General features: G+C 48.5%; 2 protein-coding genes across 12 annotated transcripts in view; one reads left to right on the top strand and one right to left on the bottom strand.

The window, feature by feature from the left end:
* Nucleotides 1–6,780, top strand: part of IFT140 (intraflagellar transport 140) — a 247,720-nt gene extending 240,940 nt beyond the window's left edge. For 4 of the 6 annotated variants that reach the window (XM_034784204.1, XM_034784203.1, XM_034784206.1 and 1 more), the window contains 6 exons: nt 1,103–1,285; nt 1,758–1,964; nt 2,332–2,544; nt 2,628–2,794; nt 3,186–3,327; nt 5,359–6,780. In XM_034784204.1, the coding sequence (XP_034640095.1) occupies nt 1,103–1,285; nt 1,758–1,964; nt 2,332–2,544; nt 2,628–2,794; nt 3,186–3,327; nt 5,359–5,565 (1,119 nt within the window). In that variant the 3' untranslated portion in view covers nt 5,566–6,780. The remainder of the gene's footprint in view (nt 1–1,102; nt 1,286–1,757; nt 1,965–2,331; nt 2,545–2,627; nt 2,795–3,185; nt 3,328–5,358) is intronic. The other 2 variants (XM_034784207.1, XM_034784208.1) reach the window with 1 other exon arrangement.
* TELO2 (telomere maintenance 2) overlaps nt 1–26,237 on the bottom strand; it is a 56,456-nt gene that overhangs the window by 3,601 nt on the left and 26,618 nt on the right. For 3 of the 6 annotated variants that reach the window (XM_034784215.1, XM_034784209.1, XM_034784210.1), the window contains exons 13-21: nt 23,066–23,157; nt 20,500–20,616; nt 19,694–19,765; nt 18,854–19,024; nt 17,813–17,904; nt 13,443–13,542; nt 12,896–12,960; nt 11,908–12,023; nt 8,412–9,128 (exon numbers count right to left, since the gene is read on the bottom strand). In XM_034784215.1, coding sequence (XP_034640106.1) covers nt 9,025–9,128; nt 11,908–12,023; nt 12,896–12,960; nt 13,443–13,542; nt 17,813–17,904; nt 18,854–19,024; nt 19,694–19,765; nt 20,500–20,616; nt 23,066–23,157 — 929 coding nt within the window. In that variant the 3' untranslated portion in view covers nt 8,412–9,024. The other 3 variants (XM_034784213.1, XM_034784214.1, XM_034784211.1) reach the window with 2 other exon arrangements.

The raw sequence follows: 26,237 nt of genomic DNA, 5'->3' as shown, positions 1-26,237 counted from the left end.
TTGTTGCTGTTGATTTTTTCCAATTTGTCCACCTTTCCTGAAATGAGGCACCCAGAACTGGACACAATACTCCAGTTGAGGCCTTATCAGAGTGGAGTTGAGCGGAAGAATGACTTCCAGTGTCTTGCTTACAACACTCCTGCTAATACATGCCAAAATTATGTTTCCTTTTTTTTTGGGGGGGGGGGTGAGGGGGCAACAGTGTTACATTGTTGACTCATATTTAGCTTGTGATCCTCTATGTCCCCCAGATCCATTTCTGCTGTACTCCTTCCTAGGCAGTCATTTCCCATTTCGTATTGTGCAACAGATTGTTCCTTCCTAAGTGGAGTACTTTGCATTTGTCCTTATTAAATTTCATCATATCTAATCTTTAATCAGTATCAAACTGAGTGATGGCTTTGGTAATATCAATACGTGGTCCCAGGGGACTTGATTGAGTCCACCTATTTCACTTCACTTGTGACATACATCACATTTCAGATGATATCTGGGAGATGAACTCACTTTGTACTTTGTAGCCTCCAGCCGCATTTGTCCAATGCCAATAAATCAGCCCGCATTCACTACAAGACAATATTGGTGGGGAAGGCGCTGCATCACTGCAGAAGACTCCCAGCACAGGCAATCAGTGCTTTTTATATATCAGTTAATAGGGGTTCCTACTTAGCTGTGCAAGCCTCCTTTCCTCTGTCTGCCTGCTGAAGTTGAGCAGACAAGTTCTGCACCAAGTGCTGTACTAGAGGCAGAATACAGAGAATCCTCTGAGTTTCTGGCCAGCCAGTAGGTCCCCACTCTCTGAATTTATAGTGTGGTAGCTCTGCAGCAGAATGGCAGGCATATAGGTCACGGCAGCTGGGAAGGGCTACTGTATGTTTCTCTGCACCTCATGTTGGGTTAATTGGCCTTAATAACTAATGGAGACCTTCATACAGAGCCTGCTGATCAAGAAGGAAAGGACTGGAGGCACAGCAGCTGCTGATTTTGCCAGAGCTCTGCGGCAGAAATCTGGTGTCTCTTTCCTAATGGCTTGTTGCCATGAAACCTGTATGCAATCAGTACAAGAGAGGGAAAAACTAAAGGGCGGTCTCTGGTTTTGCAGGCAGGACACTTTTCCAAAGCACTAGAGCTGGCTTTTGCCACACAGCAGTTTGGTGCCCTGCAGCTGATTGCTGAGGACCTGGATGAGAAGTCAGACCCAGCCCTGCTGGCACGCTGCTCTGACTTCTTCATTGAACACGCCCAGCACGAGAAGGCCGTGGAGTTGCTGCTAGCAGCCAAAAAGGTAAAGCCTTTGCAGTGTTCCTGTGAACTCTACAGTATGTGACTGTAGAAGAGCAGAGCTCAGGAGTGAGCTGAGTTGCCTCCTGGGCCCTCCCCACACTGCAACAAATCCCTAGTTGCAGAATTTCTATCTGGATTTTGAATTCTCAGAGTTCCCTGATGCAGGGTTTTGGCTCAGCCCCTGATATAGCTACGGCCTAGCCTAGTCTTTCAGATTTGGAGTCACCTCAAAGATCAGGGTCTTCAGCTGCAGGGTTTTGGTTTAGGGCCATCTCTGAAGTTAAGATTCTGCAGCACAGCTTGTCTGAGTCCTAATCATCTGGCCTTTGCAGAGTTCAGATGCACCCATTCACACAGTTGGAAAAGGCTAAAAAGTTGTAGACTTGAATTCTAGCCGGCTAAATGTGGTTGAGGTCCTTCTGGTGCAGAACATTTAGTTAGCAGCAGTTCATTGCTCTCTCACTCTTCACCAGTACCATGAAGCCCTGCAGCTTTGCTTGAATCAGAACCTGACCATCACAGAGGAGATGGCCGAGAAGATGACTGTCTCTAAGGACTCAAAGGAGCTCTCTGAAGAGTCTAGGAAAGAACTGCTGGAACAGGTTGCCGATTGCTGCATGCGGCAAGGCAATTACCACATGGCAACCAAGAAATACACTCAAGCAGGAAACAAGCTGAAGGTGAGGAGAAGCTACAGTACTAATGTTTGAACCCCTTGGCATTGTAGGTGTGGAGCTCCAAAATACACTTCTAATCTGCAGGTAAAATGATTGATTTGAGGGACTAATCTCAGGGCTACCACGAGTTGGTTTAAGACAAAAATACTCATGTTAAATAATACTTGCCAGCCCACCCAGAGTTGCCTGTTCTCAGAGCTCAAACCCTGCAGGGCCCCTCTGTCAGCATGAGATCTCCCTGTTCACGTTCCAAGAATTGTACCTCAGTTTGTAGAAAGGGTATCCAGGAGTTTCTACCCATCTCTGCCTGGTTGCTTGCTTCCTCATGTTTCTACATTGCTAACAGCAATGATTGTTCTCCCGTTTGCAGGCAATGAGAGCACTGCTGAAGTCTGGCGACACGGAGAAAATAGTGTTTTTTGCTGGAGTGTCCAGACAGAGGGAGATTTATATCATGGCAGCCAACTACCTACAGTCACTGGATTGGCGAAGGGACCCAGAGATTATGAAGAACATCATTAGCTTCTATACCAAGGGAAAGGCCCTTGACCTCTTAGCTGGCTTTTATGATGCCTGTGCTCAGGTATGTCCCTGTCCATTCTCAGAGAAGTTTGGTTTGTGACAGCTGGGAACAGGACACTTATCTTATTTGTCTTCTCTATGTAGGTGGAGATCGACGAATATCAGAACTATGAGAAAGCACAGGGAGCACTGACTGAGGCATTCAAGTGCCTGTCAAAGGCAAAGACAAGAAGTCCTTTAGAGCAGGAGAGCAAACTGGCACTTTTTCAAAGCAAGATGGCTTTGGTCAAGCGATTCATCCAGGCTCGAAGGTAATTTGCTGTGCTCAAAGCACACAATGTATATGAAAATCTGTATCTGAGGAAAGTTCTCTGCTTTAGCAGCAACACAGTCCCATTCAGGAGACTTACTTCTGAAAGCACTCATGAGACTTTTGGCCTCAGGGAACCATATGGGTGTAGGGGTTGACTTTTGAGTAAAAGGTAGCCTTGAGGCAAGTGCCTCATGTGCTGATTTATGAAGCCTCTGCCTACCCTTCTAGTTGGAGCTAAGATACTATGAGGATGTCCATCTTACAGAAGGGAGGCTAAGGGGCATACACAGGTCTCAAACTGTGGTTCAGCTGAGAGCCAGATGCAATAAGGGAGAATCTGTCTCCTCCCCCCATGGGATATTTACAGTTTCAACCTGTTCTTTCACTAGAGTTTACTCTGAGGACCCAAAAGAGGCAATCAGGCAGTGTGAGCTTCTCCTAGACGAGCCAGACCTTGACAGTACCATCCGCCTAGGCGATGTCTTGGGCTTTCTGGTTGAACATTACTTACAGGTGGAGGAATTCCAGATGGTAAGTTATTATTTGGGCATCATGCATGTTTCTGGCACTGTATAGAGGAAGACAAAGGGGTGTACAATCTAAATGTTTGCATCCCTAGGGAATGCAGCTCACTGTTGTACACTCTCAACCTTCGCAAGTGTAGAAGTGCCAAAGTAGACAGCTACCCTTGGAGTATTTATGTTGACCTTTGCCCTGTAAGAGAGCTGAAGTATCACTGCTAAGCACTGTGTGGTGCTTGCAGTTTTGATCCCAGTGTAGGGTATGCCAAAGGAGCAGCAAGACTGAATCCATATTTAATCTGTGGTGGGAGAAAGAAATTTACTTTACAGACTTGGAGAGTAACATATACAGAGGGGGCTCCTGGGATACTCATAACCATTGCCATTAATAGAGAGGGAGGAGCAGTAGGTCATTTTTGGTCATTTCTCTGCAATTGCACTGCGCCTCCGACAGCCACCTGGCTGGCCCAGAAAAAATGGGAAATCATTAATTTGTAGCCATCTGGGGAAGTGATGAGTCATTTGTTCAGAGCAGGAAGTGCCAAACAGCAGAGTGCAGAATGGCACAGGATTACAAGCCTTGAACTAAAAGTAACCTGCTGTTCTGGACCAGCCAGGTGCTGAGCATCTTGCTCTCCCGCTCTGGGCACTAACCTGTTTATTACAAGCTGTCTTGACTAGAGCCACTCAGAAATTTTCTGATGAAGCTTAGCCAGAAGCTGGGAATGGGTGACAGGATGAATTACTTGATGATTACCTGTTCTGTTCATTCCCTCTTGGGCACCTGGCACTGGCCACTGTCGGTGGACAGGATACTGGGCTAGATTGATCTTTGGTCTGACCCAGTATGGCCGTTCTTATGTTCTCAGCTGAAAAATGGTGAGTCGTTAGGCAAAACATTTTGCCAAGTCTAGTGCAGATTTGATCAAACTTTTCCTGGACCAGTAACAGGTTTACGTGTGTAATGGAATGTGTAATGTTACACATCCATCCATTGGAAACCTGCTAGTGTTCTGGAATTGACAGCTCTGCAGCAGAAAGTCTGGCAGCCCCACCTGGAAGTCCTAAGACTGGCTCCCAGAATCTGGGGCAGCCCTATGACGCAGACTATTCCAGGGCCAGAGATCCTAGGGCTTCCAGGCTCCTGGGGCCAGCTGGCTCCCAGCTCAGGTGTAGGGCAGCCTGAGAGTCCTTGGCTCTGGCCTAATCTGAATGGCAGGGCTGCCCTAGACCCTAGCAGCCCCAAGAACCTTGCCCCAGAGCTCTTGGGGCTGGCAGGCTCAACCATGGAGCAATGAAAGTGACATTTTTATCAATTTTACATATTTTGTTTCAGGAATGCTCTATTTCACCTTTTTTTTTTTTTTTTTTTTTTTTTTTTTTAAAAGTGGGTCTGAGAAATTTGGGTACCCTCAGAAGAACTAAAACCAAAGTTTGACATCTCTAGCCTTGACAGTGCTTCAGGTATCAAGGCAGAGGACAGAGGGCTGGGATTGGAAAATCCGGGTCCTTTGGTTTTCAATGCTAATCACAGCTTTTATTTAAAACACTCTTCATTCTATTGATTGGTTTCCATGTTATTGCTCTTCTGCAAAAACAAGCAAAAGTTCCAGGGTTTACTAAAAGTTTAGGGGTTAGTGAAGGCCCCAGTTCCGTTTTTTTTGTTTTGTTTTTTAAATCTTGGAAAGGGCTGGTGAGTATCCATCACTCATCTAACCTGGGAGGCTCTAGTCCCTCTAGAGAGTCATCTCACAGGCCTCCTAGGAATCCCCAACAACACTGAACAGTTTAGTGTGATGCCTGGACTGAGACTGCAGTACCCTCTGTGCTAATACCAATATTGGACAAACCCTGCAGGTAGCTGAAGGGAACTGGTAAGCCAGCCCTGCACTGGTAACTCAGATTGAATAGGCTGGGAGGTCTGAGCCTAGCAAACTGTATCTGAATGCAACGTATCTAGATGCTTTTTGCCACGCTGCTGTGATATGAGAATAACAAGAACATATCTCATGCCTGATACCCTACCATCTATTACCCCTAGGCCTATAGATACTTGGAGGAGATGCGGAAAAGAATTCCATGTGTAAACCTGACCTACTATGTGAATGAACGGACCATTGAGGCAGTTCACAGAGGGCTGGGCATCCCCTGGAACCGGAACCCTGTCCCAGAACGAATTCGCCACAACAGCATGGAAGACAACAAGGAGGTGGAAGAGGATGTAGCTGATGAAGTCGAGGATCCTTGATGGCTTACTATGTAAACTGGCAACAGTCACATACTGCTGTGAGGAAGCCTGGCAATTGCTACAGGCCCCAGCTACCTTGTCTAGGCTTATTAAGGGCAGAAAGTCAAATTCTTCAGTAATGCACAGCCTGATGCTGTAGTCTGCTTGGGTCATACTAAGAAGATTCATTTGTTATGTATAAGCAAAACTATTAAAGCTCAAGCACCAAGGCAGGGCAGAGGGACAGGTTGGGCCTCAGACAGCTCCTTTTTTTAAATCTTACTTTTTTAATGTTCAAATTTAGAGAGACTTTTAATACTTCAATAAATTTTTAAGGAAAAAAATGAATGTCCAATCCTAATTAAGGCATCAGCTAATCCTACTCCCAGAGTGGAGGAGCAGCAGAAAAGTGAGTGCTGAATCGAGCATGTCTAGCTCTGTCTATGCATACAGAAAGCAGTTTAGTTAAGATACACTTCGCAATGATATGACAAGGCCTCAAATAGTAGATAGCTCTGGTCTGTTAAAGGACCAACCACTAGGACAACACGGTGAGCTGTTCCCTGAGAGTCAAAACTCAAGGAAGCAAGGCTTTTTTTTTTTTTTTTTTTTTTTTTTTAAATACCATTTTAGGAGAGTATGGGTCCAGCAGTGCCAGAGTCATGCAAAGCCTTATCAAAATTCAAATCAGTACCTTCTGCAGAAGTAGGAGACTTCTTCCCTGTTAACTAGTCCCTCTAGATCTTGCATTTAATTTAGCAAAGGATCACTTGGAGTATAGCTTGCAGTTATGGAAGAAGAAATTCTACCTCCTCCACTCCTGCGTAGGTTGGAGTTTGAGTAATTTATCGTGCACAGTTTTCTTAAGATGTAGCCTGTTTCCCAAACCAAACCCTGGATTTAAAGTGGATAAAGTTCAAAATTCTGTGCTTGATTTTGGGGTTGGAGGGATAGCTCAGTGGTTTGAGCATTGGCCTGCTAAACGCAGGGTTGTGAGCTCAATCCTTGAAGGGGCCACTTAGTGATCTGGGGCTAGTGGTCCTGCTAGTGAAGGCAGGGGCTGGACTCGATGACCTTTCAAGGTCCCTTCCAGTTCTAGGAGAGAGGATGTCCCAATTAATTAATGGAGAAAATATTCCTAGTGAAACATCAGAACCATTCTCACTGGACTTGGCAGACAAGCCTCATGACTGAATATCTAGGTTAAGCTCGGAGGCAGGATCAGACCTGTCAATCTCTCCCCCTCAATCTCATCTTAGCACTGTCCTTATCTAAGGCCATATCTACACTTAAAAGCTTAGAGTGGTACAGCTGTGCTTCTATAAGTGCTCATATAGCTGCATTATGCCAACAGGAGAGCACTCCCAGCGACATAATAAAAACAAGCGCTTATGCCAGCAAAATTTATGGCCTTAGTCCCTGCTGTTATCCCTGGCAAGAGAAACAATGTGTTTTCAGCAGCCACCTAAACACATTCCATATTACCTGATGCTAAACAGGAGGGTTGGAGTGGCTGGTTTCCTTCGTGAGATTTCACAAATATTGAGCAGTTTGGTGTTAAGGCATAACTCATTTCAGTCCCACTTTAAGAACAAGACGCTCCAGCTTTTAGCAATAGGTTCTCTTTAATAGTATGCTAGTATAGAATGCAGCATGTGAAGTACTCAGTCTCCTTCCTCTGCTTGCAGAGCTTCCAACCATATTAAGACTATGCACACCTGAGGAAAGACACCTTGTAACTAGAAACTAGAGAGCCCTTCCTCCCCCACACCATCCCTGGTGGATAGTGTCTCTGCTCTAATGTTATGCATATTTTCACTAGGCAGGAGGCTACTGGAGCTGCTCACAATGTGTAACTCTTGACCAGAATCATCTCTACAACAAACCACTCAATCCACAGTATTCTTGCTACCAAGTTAAAAAAAAAGTATGGATTGGATGAATGGAGTATAAAGTGGATAGAAAGCTGGCTAGACTGTTGGGCTCAATAGGTAGTGATCAACAGCTTGATGGCTAGTTGGCAGCTAGTAGCAAGTGGAGTGCCCCAGAGGCCTGTTTTGTTCAACATTTTTATTAATGGTGATCTGGACAATGGAATAGATTGCACCCTCAGCAAGTCTGCAGATGCCACTAAATTGGGAGGAGTGGTAGATATGCTAGAGGGTAAATATAGGGTCCAGAGTGACTTAGACAAATTGGAGGATTGGGCCAAAAGAAATCTGATGAGGTTCAACAAAGACAAGTGCAGAGTCCTGCACTTAGGATGGAAGAATTCCATGCACTGCTACAGGCTGGGAACTGACTGGCTAAGCAGCAGTTCTGCAGAAAAGGACCTAGGGATTACAGTGGACGAGAAGCTGGATAGGAGGCAGCAGTGTGCCCTTGTTGCCAAAAGGCTAACGGCATACTGGGCTGCATTACTAGGAGCATTGCCAGTAGATGGAGGGAAGTGATTATTCCCCTCTATCCAGTACTGGTGAGGCCACATCTGGAGTACTGCCCCCCCCCCCCCCCCCCCCACTACAGAAAGGACGTAGACAAATTGGAGAGAGTCCAGCAGAGGGCAACAGAAATGATCGGGGGCACGGGTACATGACTTACACGGAGAGGCTGAGAGAACTGGGCTTGTTTAGTCTACAGCAGAGAAGAGTGGGGGGGAGATTTGATAGCAGCCTTCAACTACCTGAAGGGGGGGTTCCAAAGAGGATGGAACTAGGCTGTTCTCAGTAGTGGCAGATGACAGCATAAGGAATAATGGCCTCAAGTTGCAATGGCGGAGGTCCAGGTTGGATATTAGGAAACACTTTCACTAGGAGGGTGGTGAAGCACTGGAATGGATTACCTAGGGAGGTGGTGGAATCTCCATCCTTAGACATTTTTAAGGTCCGGCTTGACAAAGCCCTGGCTGGGATGGTTTAGTTGGAGTTGGTCCTGCTTTGAGCAGGGGGTTGGACTAGATGACCTCCTGAGGTCTCTTCCAACCCTCATCTATGATCCCTCCCAGGAGGCTGGTAACTTGCCTGCCAAAGGCTGACTGCTAGGAGACCCTCAACCCTTCACTACAGGGATACCATGGAGCTAGCCCCATGAGGTAAGTGGCCACATCCACTCCTCCTGTCTTCCTGAAGAGAAGTCTGCTGTGAGGTCTTCATTATATTTTTAGCTGAACATTCAACTCTGCCAAGGCTATAAATATAGCTGGTGCAGAGTGGGTTGGAGAGGGGGAGGTGTAGAGAGGATGGCAGAACTAGTCCATTTTCCTGCATCTGTACACCCTGTACCAGATAGCAAATAGCTCACTAAGTTGGCCCCCACTATAAAGTCCAGGTGTCAAGTTGGGCTCCCTGGCTTTAGCTGTACACCCTGTCCCTTTTCTTCTCCAGCCAGGTGATTGGTGAAGCAGCCCAGCAGTGCCTATGAACACCCAGCTGGCAAGTGTGTTAGGTGGAGGTCACCTTTGTTTCCAATTTCCCCCCACAACTAGGAAGGGACACTTCTGAGTTTTTTTAGCAAGTTCTCCATTAGCAGTAGGTTCTGCCAGGCCAGCCTCCTGCAGTCCCCATCTGGGTCCTTCTCTGCTACATCTGCAAAAGAGGACAGTGCTATTATTTGAGAGTAGGAGGAAAACAAGGATGCTCTTTACAGTCCTTTCCTGAACTGCTGAAATCCAATAACAGTGAAAGGAAACTAACCCACTTCTCATACTGCCCAGATGATACTCAACTTATCTCCAGCGAGATATCTACACTCAGATTGCTTAGACCAAACATTGGTTTTAGCCTATGGTGCATGCTCACTCACCCAGGTGCACACTAACACTTAGAATGTTAATTCCAAAGTGAGTGGCATGGGGGCAGGTAATGTAGGTGGTGTGGGAACCTGACATCAGGGAAAGAAGGGCCAGGTTTTAAGGCAGCTTCTAACTGTGTACAAACAGACTATGTGCACACAAGAATCACCAACAGATCACATAACCATGTGCACAAATGGGTGTAGTGGAGAATAAGAATAGCCCCTAAGTATCACTAGCAGTCAGCTGATGGAAGTGTAAGACAGGCCCAAGCCATCATGGTGCCTTCACACAGACCTGGCGCTGTGAGCAGCATGTAAATTAAAGCATTTGCAGAACATCCATGAAACGTATTTCAAAGGCCCATAATGGGCTCAAAGTAAAAACTCAGGATGCACTCAGGAAGTCAGAGCAGGAGAGAGTCTGGAAGAGCAGAGAGTCTGTGTGAGGATATCCTGTACGCACAAGCGGTGTGCTCAGAGCCCAGCACTGTGTCAGCCTAAGCACATGACTCACACGGCTGGAGTAGGGTTATTTATAAACTCAGGGAGAGCTCCAGGCTGGTGTTTCCATACTCAAGGTGGGGGAAGCAGCCATATGAGAGTGTACAGCCCCAGTTTCTCAGCCTGTGATATGCAACTGGAGAGGATGCCAGAGCATGGAGCTTGAGCTAACTATGCTGCAAGGGTGGGGTAGGGAGAAAAGGGGAATGACCCTGCACCTCAGTGAAGTCCTGACATGAGAAGAGACACACTCCCTGCAAACTGCTCCAGGCCTCATGTGGGGTAAAGGGGATTCCCTCCAAGGACCTCTGCAGCTGAGCCAAAGAAAAGACATAATCCCTTCAAGTTGATGGAGTAACTGAATTTTAAGGGCAGGACCTAGCATAACCTACCCAAGGGGATGAGGCAGAATAAGGAAAGTGACAAATTAAATGCTGCTTAGAACTCTCGTCCTCAAAATGCTCTGCAGCTGAAGCTTATCAGAAGTGACCAATGCAAGAATGATGTGCCTTCTCCAACTCGGGGCAGCTTCTCCCATTCAGGGATGGCCATCAAATCAGCATTTGCCAACCAGTCCTCCGCAGCAGTGGGAGAGAGAGACAGCTCAGTTGTTTCCCGTTCCAAGTGCAGAGGAATTCTGTAGTACCTGATGGAAACCACCGACTTTCTAATGGCATCCAGGGCACTGCATGTGACAGACTGGTTCTATCTGGGATGGAATTAGAAAGTAAAGTTCTTGGGGCAGGAACCGAGGCTTGTGTGTATGAGGGGGCTGTGCAGGCTTGTGCTGCAATTATTATGCTCTTATCACCATGCTACCTGAACTCAACTGTGCTCACTACGTCTGTACAAGCATCACCACTGATACAGTGTATCTTCCTAGCACCAGAAGAGGCATCCACAAGACTAGTTTCAGACACAAAGGAGGTGCTGCTATCCCAGTCCTGCCCCTCTCCCTGCCAAGTACAGCTACAACTATCAGCTAGTTAAAGACAGATAGACCACAATGTTCCTTGTACTGAATTCCTCAGACATTTACAACATTCCTGGAAAGACTCCCCTTGCCCTCAGGAACGTTACAGCAGAGGGAGGCAGATCCCTCAGCGCACACCATGTCATGGGAAATGTGGAGTTTCTGGCCCCCGTGGCTGCTCTTTCCCTTTAAGGGCACAGAGCTATATAATCTGCAGGGATCAGAGACCGGCTGTGTCGGTGTCACTTCCGGCCCAGCCCCCATGGGAAGCCAGTTTTCTAAAATGTCAGGATGGTGAAGGAAACCAACAGAGGGCAGAAGAATAGTAAAGGGACAAATTAGCACACAGAAGTGTATCCAAACCTAGCCAGAGGCTGAGAGCATACAGTGCCATTTCCTCTTGCAAGTTTCCAGCATGTCACCTCAAAGGCAGTGCTGTGTGATACGTGCTGCCATGTGCTGCAGGCCACACTCCTGCAGTGCAAGCTGGCTGAGTCAATCACTCTGTTTTGTAGACCAGATGTTCATTCCCTCAGCACTAGGAAATTTGGAAGAAAGGACCATGCCCTCCTGCTCTCATCCTTTGCCACCATGAAAACTGGTATGAGGATGCTCCCCATTCTCCATGCACCCAGTGCACCTGGGTTGTGTAAATTCTGCCAGCTCAGGAACACACTGGTTGCTTATCAGAAGTTCAAGGTCTGCAAGTAATTTAAAACATGAAGGTCCAGCCTACAAGTCCATGGAATATGAGGGAACACAGTGCTTGGCGTAAGTGCACTGCATTCTGGGACCTGTAGTCTCCATAGGCCGTATTTCCCTACGGAAGGTGAGGGTGACTATGTTAGAATGCTATAGGCCATACTTGGCCCAAGGCGTGCACCTTGGATGCCTCTGCAGCACACCCTCCCTTGCAGCAAGGACTGTACTGGATTGATAATTTGGCCCCTTCCTAACACAAATGATACATGCACTTCAACATGAGGCTCTATTCAGCAGCCCAAAGAAAGTAGCAAAACATCCCTTATGCCTTCTGGTCCTACAGACACTACACCCTGTTACTACCACCACCACCATCCCCTCCCCCCACCCCTCACCTTCCAGCCAGGACTGGGTCTCCAAGAACTCATCTGTCATGTCCTCCAACAGCCGCTCACTGGGGATACTGAGGAGGACGGAGGAGACTGCAGACAGGAGGCCCTGACGCACATACCTGATGGAGAAGCAATGACCCAGTGAGAAGCTGCAGCTTCTCTCTTCCTTTCACCTACACACCATATTAGCTGCTCTTCTCTACACAGTGTTTTACTGCAGTGCCCTCAAGTTTCTCACAGATGGCTACTGCCAGCACAACCAGACTCCTAGTGAGCAGGGATTTAATCAGAACTGGCAGGCCTGGTCCCCTTGCTCAGCTCTATGCTGCCACGCAGCAGATCTGGGGCCAGTCTCTTGCTCCCTGGACCAGAAGAGGCTGGGAGCCTGTGGAAGCCTGGGCTGGGGGTGAGCAGAAAGGCTAAGATCTGCTCAATACCCTTCCAGCTGTGATGGTTTAAAATCACAACCATTCAGTTACTCTGAGCTCCTACAGAAAAAATATCTTGCATGGTGAAGCCACCTCAGGGATAACTCAAAAATGGGTCCAAAAGACTTCTGCCATGCTTCCTACATGCACTGACTGCACCTCTGGACAGAGAAGACATTCGAGAGGTTTCAAATCAAAAGGTGAGTGAGGTGCCAGGACACAGGAGTTGGCAATGAAAGCTCCACCTTAGCCAAAACTATCATGGCTGCTGTGATACTAGGGTTAAAGGAGTGTTTAGTGCTGATGGGGCTCCCAAGGACAGCCCCATCTCCTGCCTACATCAATCTCTTCTGCCTGCATGCGGCACTGCAGGCTTTGCTCTCATATGGAGCAGGGTGGGGAAGGGGGCAGAGGTGAGCAAAGAGAATGGTGCATTAAATCATCCACATAGGCATCAGGCAATACTCTCTCTGTCTGAGATTGAAAAGTCCCAGTAAGAGCACCTGGCCCTCGAGCTGATCATCTTCCCATCACCAAAATAACCATAGAAACACACAACTCACGAGTCTGTGTGGAAGCGCAGGGTCCAGACGAACTCCAGCAGTGACTTTCCCATGGCAGCAGCTGCCTGCATTGAGGGGAACACAGTGAATAGACAGCTTCTCACACACTGACCCACAAGGGATATTGATTTGTCCACGTCCAGGACCACATACAATGGGAAAAAGTCACCCAGATGGGTCTCTGGGGAACTCAATGCCTCTTATAGCAGTCAGCACATACTGAGGGCTTTTCCTCCATTCAGGCCCCTCTTGGGAAGCAGGAAGGTAACTCTTAACTCCATTTTGCAGATGGGGAAACAGGCAGTAAAGATACATGCCCAAGTACACGCAGGGAGCAGAATGCAGGATTCCTAGCTCCCAGCCCTGTTCTCTGGCCCATCCCACAGCATCTGCTAGCTGCTCACTGGTATGGCATCCCCCTACACACGGAGATCATTCCCCAATGAGTGCAGCAGGCACCATGCTCCAATGCCACTTCAAAGGCCATCTCGGGGCTCACCCCCACTGCAGTCAGCAAGTGCTGCATTATGGGCCTCAACTTCCTTACCACAGTGTGGATGGCAAAGTACATCAAGATTGCCAGAGTGTGCGCCAGCCTTCCCAGCACAAGGTGATCGTCTCCCAAAAGGTCAAAGGTCACCAGAGGCCTGCAATGCAAGAGACACGGTTCCTTTGGGTTGGCAAGTTTTCTTATTGCCTTTTCAAACCTGCCAGAATGTGACTTGGAAGGTCAACAGGAAACACTGTGTCTAGCCCACCGACCGCTACACCTACCTTCATGCCTCCAGCTTCCACCCCGGTCACACCACATGATCCATCGTCTACAGCCAAGCACTGAGGTACAATCGCATCTGCTCCAACCCCTCAGACAGAGACCAACACCTACAAGATCTTCACCAACCATTCTCAAAACTACAATACCCACACAAGGAAAGAAACAAATCAACAGAGCCAGACGTGTACCCAGAAGCCTCCTGCTACAAGACAGGCCCAGAAGAGAAACCAACAGAACTCCACTGGCCATCACCTACAGTCCTCAGCTTAAACCTCTCCAACGCATCATCAGTGATCTACAACCCATCCTGGACAATGATCCCTCACTTTCACAGACCTTGGGAGGCAGGCCAGTCCTCGCCCACAGACAACCTGCCAACCTTAAGCATATTCTCACCAGTAACCATGCACCGCACCATAACAACTCTAACTCAGGAACCAACCCATGCAACAAACCTCGATGCCAACTCTGCCCACATATCTACACCAGCAACACCATCACAGGACCTAACCAGATCAGCTACAACATCACTGGCTCATTCACCTGCACGTCCACCAATGTTATATATGCCATCATATGCCAGCAATGCCCCTCTGCTATGTACATTGGCCAAACTGGACAGTCACTACGCAAGAGGATAAATGGACACAAGTCAGACATCAGGAATGGCAATACACAAAAACCTGTAGGAGAACACTTCAACCTCCCTGGCCACACAATAGCAGATGTAAAGGTTGCCATCTTACAGCAAAAAAACTTCAGGACCAGACTCCAAAGAGAAACTGCTGAGCTCCAGTTCATTTGCAAATTTGACACCATCAGATCAGGATTAAACAAAGACTGTGAATGGCTATCCAACTACAGAAACAGTTTCTCCTCCCTTGGTGTTCACACCTCAACTGCTAGCAGAGCACCTCACCCTCCCTGATTGAACTAACCTCGTTATCTCCACACTGATTTATACCTGCCTCTGGAGGTTCTTACCCATGAAAGCTTATGCTCCCAGTACTTCTGTTAGTCTCAAAAGGTGGCACAGGACCCTCTGTTGCTTTTTACAGATTCAGACTAACACGGCTACCCCTCTGATACTTGTGTCCAGCTGGTCACTGGCAATCTCAGTCCTGGAGACAGTGGCTACCAAAGTAAAATGGAGAATGCCTCCCACCACATCTACAGGCTCCCATGTGCCCCCTAAAGTGTGCGGAGAACAACACTGCTCACCATCTGGCCAGGGGAACTTTTGACTTGGCTTGCTGGTGAAGTCTGGCTGAACTAGGAAGAAATACATGCAAATGCCAGGTCCCGTTTTCTTGTTGTAAACAATCAGAACTGAGACAGTATTAATGCTGTCTGTAACATGCCTTCCTCAGGCAGGTTAGGACTTTGCCCAGGCCCTTAATTACCTTAGAGCATCCTTACCCGACTAACATTAAACTGCTGCCTAGATTTGGTCAACTATGAATCCAAGCACCTGGCAAGGTGAAGGAAGCAACACTGTGGCCATGGGGGCTATCCAGGGCCACAGACTGCAGCGCCTTACAGTTGAGATGTAATAGCTTGTAGGAATGTTGCCTGATAACCATGCATAGCACCAAAACTTCAGTCATGTCCTTCCACTACTGAATGAACTGTCTGGACTGTTTTCAGAGTCGCAGCCGTGAACTGTCTGGACTGTTAGTGTCAGAGCCCCCTTGTGGCCATTCAAAGGAACAACTGCTTAGCATCCTCCAAAAGCAAAGCATCACTCTCCATGCTCCACCTCTTTTCCAGACACAGAGCCCTGTCCATCAGACTCCTGGAGTAGGCTAGAGCCATCCAAATGCTTCTCCGGCATCCCCCATTGTACCTCCTGCCTACACAGTCCTGCTGACAGCTTATTTTTATTACTATAGTTTCAATCAGGGAAGTGTATTTAAGGAGGATCTCAAAATACTTAACAGATGTTCATTCTTCCTCATCACCCCCCAAGTAAATTAAATCAGAGTTTTCCAGAGGACTGGAGAAGGGCAAACATAGTGCCTGTCTTTAAAAAGGGGGGCGGGAGGGAGAGGATCTCAGAGACTTATGGACTGGTCAGCCTAACTTCAATACCTGTAAAGATACTGGAACAAAGTTTTAAATTCTCAATTTATAAGCACCTAGAGGAGAGGGGTTATAAGTAATAATTAATATGGATTTGCCAGAACAAATCATGCCAAACCAACCTACCTTTCTTTTGTCAGAGTTCCTGGACTTGTTGTTGGGGGGCAAGCTGCAGACATGATATATCTTGATTTTAGGAAGGCTTTGTCCCACATGATATTTTCATAAGCAAATTAGGGAAACGTCATCTACATGAACTTACTATAATGGGGGTGCATAACTTTTGAAAGGCTGTACTAAAAGTAATCAATTGTTTGCTGCCAAACTGGGAGGGTGTATCTAGTGTGGTGCTGCAGGAGTCTTTCCTGGGCCCGGTACTATTTAATATTTTTGTTATTGATTTGGATATTGGAGTGGAGTATACGATTATAAAATATGCAAATGACACCAAGTTGGGAGGGATTGCTAGCCATTTTCATTGATACTCCCGGAGCTTCCTTACTGCTAGAGATGGGCTGACTAGTACCAAACACAGTCTAGTGCTTCTGTTCTCTGATCAGTTATAGACAATGAACATGACAATCTGAAGAGTTTTTTTTTTTTTTTTTTTTTTTTGAAAGGATCAGCCCTGTGATGCTGGGAGCTCCATATTCCCCAGGGATACATGGGGCTTCAGTATTACCCACAGATAGAAACCAGGAAAACAGGAGATTCTACTGAAATTCAGCCTCCTGAATTGTGGGTTCGTTTCCTAGCCCCAGTACAACTAAGGCATGGCTTGGTTGTGCTCAGTACACTGCAGAGCAACTGAAAGAACCCCGGCAAAGTGATTTCCTATTTTAATCATTGCTCACTGCTCAAATCTATAACCGAAGTAGGATTCTCTACCATTTTCTCTCCCCACCAGTGCACACATACATTTGCCTTTGCATAGCCACTGAGTATAACAGGCCCTGTTTAAGGGCACTGACACGTTTGTTGGAGGAAAATAATCAGATGGACTTTGAAAACTGGTCCAGCAGAACTTCTTCAGGGGCTGATCCATGGTCTACTGAAGTCAGTAGAAATCTTTCCACTGAATTCAATGGGCTGAGGATAAGGCCCTGAAAACCACTGCACATTACTGACTAGTGAATTAGTCAATAGGAAACTATGAGCAAAGCAGGGGTATTATAGTCAAGTAAGCTTTGTCCAGTTACTCTGACAACTAGTATTATTTATGATATTTCTGAATGTACTGTAGTTTAAAAAAAAAAAAATAAGGAAGGAAGCTGCCTTGATATGAACCATTACAGCAGAGCCGTCCTGCTACAATAAATCTCTAAGAGGGAAAAACCCACCAGTGTGTGTGCAGACTAGCAAGCATCTAGCCTCCATTTTATCATCCTCCAATAAGCAGACCAGGAATAGCTCAAGATCCAATTTCACTGACTCCAAACATGGGATAACAAGACCTGTAATTCATGCAAGGTCTGGTCTGCTCTAATCCAGCTCCAGAAGGGTTGGCTAACAGCACTAACACCACACTTAGGCTTGCAAAGAAGGCTATTTCCATTAGCCCTGCTTGTTAGCATACATTTTCTTGCTGCAAAGCTGTTTGCTCAACTAGGCATACGTTTCCAAGAGTGACCAGTAGTTTAGGTGCTTCCATTTCAGGATGCCCAACTTGACACACCTTAGAGCATCCTGGTTTTCAGAGGGCAGGTTCTCAGCACTTTCTGAAAATGAGGCCCCTTTAAGTTGTCTCAATTGGGCTCCCAAATCCCTAGTTAATTCTGAAAACACAAGCCCTCGTCCCAATTCACTGCTGTATTATGGTCACTTTGGGAAGATACATAGCCTAGGAATTTGAGTTGTGGACTGGTATGTGGCTCTCCAGAAGTTCTATTCCTGACTCAGGCACCAACTCCCTTGGGGGCCTTGAGAAAGTCACCTCATCTCTCTGTGTCTCAGTTCATTCACTGATGACATTAACAGAGCAAGGTCAAGGTCCACCCTCGCAGTCATGTGTTGCCATAGTCCCTTGGTAAGTCAGGACCCCAAGGCACTTGCCATCTCACCTGTCAAAGTTCTGAATCAGGGGGAAGAAGAAATGTCCAGCTAAAGAACTGAATTTGTTTGGGCCACAAGCTGGTTCCACTAGAGACTGACCCTGTCCAAAAGAGAAAAGAGGTTTAGAGAGGAAACAGTCAGCTGCAGTAAGTGCCTCTGAAGGGGTTACACGACCTCACTCCTCAGTGCTATCAGACCTAGCTGCTGCAGAGAGGGGAAAGCACCGTAGTAGCATTTTTTTTTTTAGCACTGAAGTGTCTTTTGTACCTTGCAGTGTCCTGACCAACCACTGCTGCTCTCCTACACTCCTGACATTGCCCCTGACTGGCATTTACCAGCTGGGCCTACACTGGTTCAACACTGCATGCTTGAGTCAAATTCCCCAGAGTTGGCTTCCCCATTTCCAATTCCTCCTCATCCCCATCTCTGAGGAGTTCTACACAGTCTGGGTCCAGCCCTGTGGTATGGGAGGGGGAAAACTTGAGGGGAAGCAAAGCAACATGCACAAGATAAGCCTCACTTCTGAGCCTCACCTCCCAGCACAGGAGGTAAAGGAGCTCTGGGAGTTAATCAACAACTTCTATCAATGCAAGACAGAGGGAAGCTATGGGGGTTAGAGATACAAAATGGAGGTGGTTGGCTCCCAGGATGGGACTGGAGGAAGGGGCTCAGAAATGAGTGGTGGAGCTACAGCCCCGTCATGGGGGTAGGCAGAGGGCAGCTCTGTGGCCTGGAAGCACTGAGTGGAGACTGGGAGCTCCCAATGTGAGGCAGGGAGTTCAAGATATAGAGACAGTCCCCTCCCAACATGGGGCAGGAGTGGGGGTGCAAGTGCTTCAAGGAGTTGGATGCAGTCCCCTGCCAAGGAGACGCAGAAGACTGTGGAATTCTTTTTTTAAAACCAAGTTACCCAGCCCTTTCATGATGCTGCATTGGTCCCTGGCCTAGATAGGATTCTGGCAATTCTCAGAGTTAGCCCTACTGCAGCTCTCTCTGCTTTGTGGTATGAGGTGCTCCTGTATTTCCATTGTTGAGCAACCTAGCCTCACCTTCACCAAACGGTGTGTCTTGCTTTTGATCCTCTCATCCACAATCCTTCTCCAGTTCTGGGAGCTGTCACTGCCAGAGACGGTCTGGATGCAGGGACTCTGGGTGCTGCAGGGCTTATTTTTCCCAGAGGCCTGGGGCTGAGAGAGTTCCTGAGCAGCCAAAGCTAGGACCTAGATAAATGGAAAGAGGTTCCATTAGAAGACAACAATTCCTTCTCCCTAACAAAGAGACTAAGAGCAACAGTCACCTGCACTGAGCTTGTGGGAATAGGGCGGGCACAAAAGAGCTCAAGTGAGGGTGGAAGGACTGACCCCACAAGTTTGAGGCAACCGAGTGCCTCTGAGATGCTGCAGAGGGTATTCTGCGGAGGAGCTTACCTGTCCAGGCTGAAAAGCAGACAGCGGCTCCTTCTCTAGGTACAGTAAGTGAAGTGGGGTTGCAGCATGGGGAGGGTGCCTGGTTAAGAAGTTAATCAGGCAGTAGACTGAAAAAGCACCAGGAAATTTTAGTAGACTCCCTAAAAACCACTGTCTGCTTCCAGACAAGTGGTCACCATCCTGGCCTATGCGTTGCTATCTCTTTCCTCCCTGGTTCCCATCACAGCTGTACAGTACAGCTTTGAGGGCAGGAAATGAAGGGCAGTAACTGATGTTAACGTAACAGCTTCCCCCAGGCTGCTCCTGCTTTGCCCCATTGTCCTTTTTAATCAGGAGTCTAGGAATTACCCCAGCTCCTCTCTCAGAGACAGGTCTGATGCAACAGGGGGACTCATGGATGGGAAGGTAAAAGGAAGGGGAGGAGCTAGAGAACAAAGAGGAAGGAAGAGGTGAGTCACTTACATCCAGAATGTCCATGCGCTGATAGAGACTGTAGTTCAGGGAATAGAACTGGGAGGTCAGATACTGCACCACCTGCACCAAGCCAGGGAATAACGAGCATGAACCAATAACTGGGGAAGAAGCCTGCTCCCCCCACCCCTCCCAACTCCTCCCCGAGGGTTGGAGTTCTAAAGAGGAGAAATCCTAACTCCTGTTAGTAATAAACCAGGAAAATCCACAAATGGGGGAGAACCACCATCCGAGCAGGGGAAATTCAGGGACTTGCACTGCCACATCCTCCCAAGAGGAAGCCAATACCCACCAACATGATTCTGCCATTCTATAGCACCTTCCACCCAGGGTCTCCAAGTGCTCTGCAATCAGTAACTAATCCAACCTTAGCACGTCTCAGAAGCAAAGAAGTCTCCTTTCACAGATGTGGAAACTGAGGCACAATGAGGCTCTGGGACTTGCCCAAGGCTAGCTAATTTGCCCTGAGACACACTCACATTTCTCCATCACCTCTGGACACTTCCTATCTAATCATTTCAATTGTCTAAATCTCTAGCCCAGAGTTTCCCTCTCAGCCACTAACCCTCTAACACCTTGGCTCCAATCATCCCAATGCAGATACTCGTTCCAGTTCATGGCCCAGCTAGTGAGGAGGCAGGACAGCTCTTCACACAAACTCAGCCTGCTCCCTAAAGGGTCATCCAGCCTGCCATCATGGAAACTGCTTCTGCCACGCCAGCAAGAGACACCAGTTGCAATTGCTCAAATCCTTAAGCCTGTGCCTATTACGAGGAGGGAGAAGCACAGAGACTTACTGGTACTGGATCTGTGATGGTGACAGCCACTAGGGCTCTCTTACGGAGCTCCACAAAGCCTTCTATGTAGGTCTTTTCCTCCAGGTGCAGCAGTACTTTAGCCAGCTCCATGCTCACCTGCACAAAATACAAAAGCAGAGAGGCCACCTGCTGGGCAGCAAGCTCTTCCCTCTCCTGAGGGTTTACAAAGGAAGATGCAGAAACAAACTTCATCTTGGCTGCCTCTGAGAGGACTGGACATGAAGAGGCAGGGCCTGACTATCAGACACAGCAGAGGACATGACAAGCCAGGGTGCCACTGAGATAGGACTGCTCAAAGCAGTGACTAACCACTTGGTTGACATCCATGCCCCTTTTAAACATGGCTTTTGGAAGAACCTTAGTGGCAAGGAATGGAAAAGACATCTCAGTAAAACCTACAGTGCATGTGTGCAGTAAGTGATCCCTCTAGTGGCCAGCAGGGGCGGCGACTTATATTCTCTTGTGGTGCCCGGGCTCCAGCAATATTCAGGGCTGGGGGCCCGGCTCCACCAATGTTTGGAGTTGAGTCTCTCTCCTGGCCCCTGCCTACCCCCCACCCCCGGAGCGCCCCTGCCTGAGTGAAAGCCGCACAGCTCTCCCTGGCCTCCACTGCCAGCAGCAGGCTGAGGCAGCTGCTGCTGCTACTGTACCTCAGGAGGGGGAGGGGGAGGGGGCACACACATGCTTGGCAGCCCTCCCCTCCCCAGACACCAGACGCCGAGGGGGCTTCCGGCGGGAGACATCTGGAGTGGACCTCCATGACTCACCTGAGCAGCTGCTGGGGCTTCGGTGAGTGTTTGACCCTGTGATCCACCCCCCTCTCCCCTGCAGCCACCACTCCTGCAAACACTGGGCAAGGGGCAACCCCACCCAGGGCCGGTGCAAGGAAGTTTCGTGCCCTAGGTGAAACTTCCACCTTTCGCCCCCCCTCCCCCTCCCCCAGCTAACCCCGCCTAGGGAGACTCCCCCCGCGGCAGCTAACCCCGCCCCAGCTCAACTCAGCTCTACCTCCTCCACTGAGCACGCCGGCACCGCTCTAATTCTCCTCCCCTCGCAGGCTTGCGGCGCAGATTGGAGGAGACTTAGAGCAGGGGCTGTGTGCTCAGCGGAGGAGGCAGAGTGGAGGTGATCTGGGGCGGGGAGGTGATCCCCTGTGCACGCCCCCCCACCCCCCCATTACTGCGGGCGGCCCTCCCCATGCACCCCCGCCCCAGCTCACCTCCACTCCACCTCCTTGCCTGAGCAGGCTTTTAGGCGCCCCCAACCACTAGGCGCCCGCCTAGTTTGCCTAAATGGTTGCACCGGCCCTGCCCCCATCCCCAGTGAGGCTATGGCGAGAGGCAGCAGGGGAGGAAGGAAGCCACATGTGATGGCAGTTCCCCCCCCCCCAGCACCTATCACCCCCTCCCAGGCCCCCAAACTCCCTCCCAGAATCTGCACCCCCAGCCTACACCCAAACTCTGTCCCAGAGCCTGCACCCCTCACCCCCTCCTACACCCCCAGCCCCTGCCCAGAGCCTGCACCCAGAACCCAAACTCTGTCCCAAAGCCTGCAGCCCTCACCCCCCACCTACACCCCCAGGCCCTGCCCCAGCCCAGAGCCTGCAGCCAGCCTCCCTCCCAGAGCCCCACCCCTTTCCCTAGCCCAGAGCCTACAACTAAACTCCCTCCCAGAGCCTGCACCCCCACCCTGTGCCCCAGCCCGGAGCCTGCACCCAGCACCCAAACTCCATCCCAGAGCCTGCACCTCAGACCCCAATCTCTCAACTGTCTTACACCCCAATTCCCTGCCCCAACCCAGGGCCTGCACCCAAGACCTCCTCCCCCAACCCAAACTCCATCCCAGAGCCTTAGGCAGGTGGGGGGCAGGCTCTGAGCGTTCTGGACACCACCAAAATTTCTACAAGCCTGCCGCCCTTGGTGGCCAGCCCATACAACAGAATAAGAACTTACAACTGCTACCAGTTACATCTCTTGTTCAGTTGGTAGAGGACCATGCTTTTGGCACTGAAAAGATCCAAGTTCAGTCCCTGCAGATGACCCATGGTGAAGAGCCATTGCATCAGCACCCCCTAGTCCCAATTTCTCTCTGCCCACCCAGGCTCTGCATCTTGACTAGTCTGCCCCAAACATCTTTTGATGAGGAGCCAGAAAGAGTGGAACACAATGGGTCTGATGAAAGCATAAAGACATTTTGTTGTCTTCTGATTTGCATTGCTGCACCTGCTTAGGCTTCAAAACTGCTCCACAGGCAGCTCTGCTCGCCCTGGACAAAGTGTGCCACTTCCAATATCCTCCTCAACCCGAAGCTCACTGGAAGGCTCTACCTGTCTCCTGGTCTCCATTCCCACTGCAAAAGGATTCCAAAAAAAGACAAGAAGAGCCAGCTGCCATCACCATGGTCTGTCCCAACTCCAGGGCAAGTCAGCCTGGTCTGTCGCTCTTTATGTGTTACCGTCTTGCACTGTGTTATGCCTAGCTTCCTTCTGAGGCCAAGATGGCAACCCTCTGACTAAAGCCCATTGGAACAGCTCATGAGGCCTTACCTCTCTTGTAGTAGCTGAATTCCTTCGAATCAGACTCTCCAAAACCTTCATTGTAGCTTCCCACTTGTCCATGTCTTCAGATCCAGTTAGGACTAAAGATAAACAAAAACCAACCACTTCAGTTCTGCTGACCAGCTGAGACAATGTTTCTACTAGCAAGAATCCCAGAGATATCCCCTCCCTTCCTGTTCTTCAAGAGAAAGTTGCAACCAAGGCCAGATGTAGAAATTCAGCATCTAGTGTAAGAACCTGGATAGACAGGGAGATAGAGCAGGGGAGACTCGGGGCCATACAAACTAACTAGTCTCTTCCATCAGGAAGAAAACACCAACTCAGCAGAAAGATCAGACACTAGAAACTAAGCTGAGGTTACTTAGGCCTGGTCTACACTACAATGTTAGGTCGACATAAGCTGCCTTGTGTAAGCTTAGTTGTGCATGTGTCTATGCTTAAATTTGTCTCCCACCGACGTAAGCTCTCCATTAGGCCGACATAGTGACTCCACTTCTCCAAGTGGCATTGAGCCATGGTCAGTGTACTGAGGTCAACAGTGTGAATGTAGACATCTATGATGACCCTAACAGTCCTCCAGCAGTTGTCCCAGAATGTTCAACACTGACCACTCCAGTCACACTTCGTGACCTCTAGGGCAGTGGAGTTCACGGAGTCCAGAAGTCCCATCACCCTTTAAATTCCCTGCAAACTTTTGAAATGCCTTTTCCTGACTGTCCATCTTGGTGAGCACACCTAGCAGATCTCCACTGTTGTATGCAACTGCCCAGCTGACTACGCTGGTTGTATGTTCCAGATCCACTCCAGGCCATAGTGCATCTCCTGGGCCTGTGGGGAGAAGAGGCTATGCAAATCACAGCTATAGACCAGCCAGAGAAACATGGACAGCTATGAACACATTGCGCGGGGGATGCAGGAGAAGGGGGATGCCAGGGATCAGCGGCAGCACTGCATGAAAGTGAAGGAACTGCAGCAGGCATATCAGAAACCTTGGGAGCCCAACAGTCAATCTGGTACTGAGCCGCAGACATGACGCTTTTACAAAGAGCTGCATGATATACTTGGCGAAGACCCCACTACCATCCCGCACAGCACCGGGGATACCTCTGAGGAGCCTAAGTCACAGGCCACTGCATGAAAGGAGGCGGAGGAGGATCATAGCATCATAGGACTGGAAGGGACATTGAGAGGAAGGGGACATGCAACTGGGGTGGTCCAGCTATGCTCAGAGCCAGGATCTGTTTGAGATTCCACTGCAATCCAGTCAGTCCCAGCAGTCAAGCATACGCAAGCCCGATGCAGGGAAAGGAACCTCAAGTGAGTGTGTAAATTAATTTCCCATTTCAATGATGGCACCCCCAACTTAGCAGGATCACAGCTGTGACATTCCCAGGGTGCAACCTGAACTGTTGTGTCCTCTAGCCTGGGATGCCTTTTAGATTGCTTTGCTAATAAAACAGCAAACCCCTACAGGCTCGGTTCACTCCCAGCCACCAGCATGCAAAGTCACTCCCAGCTGAATACATAAATGATATGCCCTGCCATCCATGAACAGATACAGGGAAACACCCACATATCCCTCAGTCCCAGCCTTGCCCCCCAGAAATGTACTGTTCACTAGCCCACTGGAGGGTACAAGCTCATAAATTAGTCCAGCATTTCAACAAAGGGTAATGAACATGCACTAGCCCTGCTGACCCGAGCTGAGATTTCCCAAACACTTCAATCAAACACACTGGTTTAGATAAAAGAGTAAAACAAGTTCATTAACTTGAGAAAGATCAAATACGTGATTTACAAGTGATAAGGCATAAAAGTCAGAATTGGTTACAAAAAAAAATAATATAAGCATGTAAGCTAATTCCTAAGCTTTACCAAGGCTAGTAAGTTTAAAAACAAAAAGGTTTCTCTCACCCAAAAGTTTACAACGGTCTATACTGGCTGGAAGAACTCCAGGCCAATACCACTCTCCCCAGTTCAATGATGTCCTTTTGTCTTTCAAGCAGGGAGTGGGGAAGAAAGGTATCTAAAGACATTTTTCCCCCTTATAAATCTGACCCTTTGTACTGGAAAAGTCTTTGCTGGGTTATGGGGTCAGGCAGTTCCATGGCATAAGTGAGCTGCCAATTGTCTTTCAGGTGAATTGTAAATTTCTTATTTCCAACTCCCCTGCTGATGAATCTGTGATTAAGCATCAGAGAGGTAGCCATGTTAGTCTGTATTCACAAAAAACAACAAGGAGTCTGGTGGCACCTTAAAGACTAAAGGCTACACTGGCAATTAACAGCGCTGCAACTTTCAGTCAGGGGTGTGAAAAAACACACCCCTGAGCGCAACAAATTGCAGCACTGTAACGTGCCAGTGTAAACAGTCCCCCAATGCCGGGAGCCACACCCTCGTTGAGGTGGGTTTTTTTTAAGAGCGACCACGCAAGGCACGTTAAAGCGCTACCACGGCAGTGCTTTAGCATTGCCAGTGTAGACTAGCCCTAACAGATTTATTTCGGCATAAGCTTTTGTGGATAAAAACCCCACTTCTTCTGATGCATGAAGTGAAAATTACAGATGCAGCCATAAATATACTGACACATGAAGAGAAGAGAGTTACCTTAAAAGTGGAGAACCAGTGTTGACAAGGCCAATTCAGGTTGGCCTTAAGTGGGCCTGACTGGTATATAAGGGCAGTCAGCAGCGAACCAGCTGAGCGGCGAACAGCAGAGGCTAACAGAGGGAGTTTGTCTGGGGAGAGCTCACTGAGGCTTTCATCTGCAGGTTCCTCTGAGTAGTTCCTGCAACAGTTGAGGAAGCTCTTAAGAGGACGGTGATATGGAAGGTGAGCGATTAGCTGTTGTATCCTGCACAGGTTGTGCCATGTTTGTCTGTACAAAGTGCAAGCTGGTCTCCATATTGGAAGAGAAGGTTCGACGGCTGGAGAAACTAGTATCTACTCTGCACTGCATAAGAGAAAATGAAGATTTCCTGGACAGACATCAGGAGATGCTTCTACAGCCACAATGTTCTGAAGATTCAGAGCAGGCGCAGCAGGGACAGAAGGATTGTGAAGGGGTTTGGCAGCATGTGACCTCCAGAAGGAGAAAGAGGAGTGTCCACGCACCAGCAATGGAGATACAGGTGAGCAATCGTTTCCATGTTCTCTCTAC

The sequence above is a fragment of the Trachemys scripta genome, chromosome 10 (assembly GCF_013100865.1).
Source record: "Trachemys scripta elegans isolate TJP31775 chromosome 10, CAS_Tse_1.0, whole genome shotgun sequence".
Lineage (NCBI taxonomy): Eukaryota > Metazoa > Chordata > Testudines > Emydidae > Trachemys > Trachemys scripta.
Note: the sequence above shows the minus strand (reverse complement) of the source record. Positions and strands in the feature narration are given on the sequence as shown.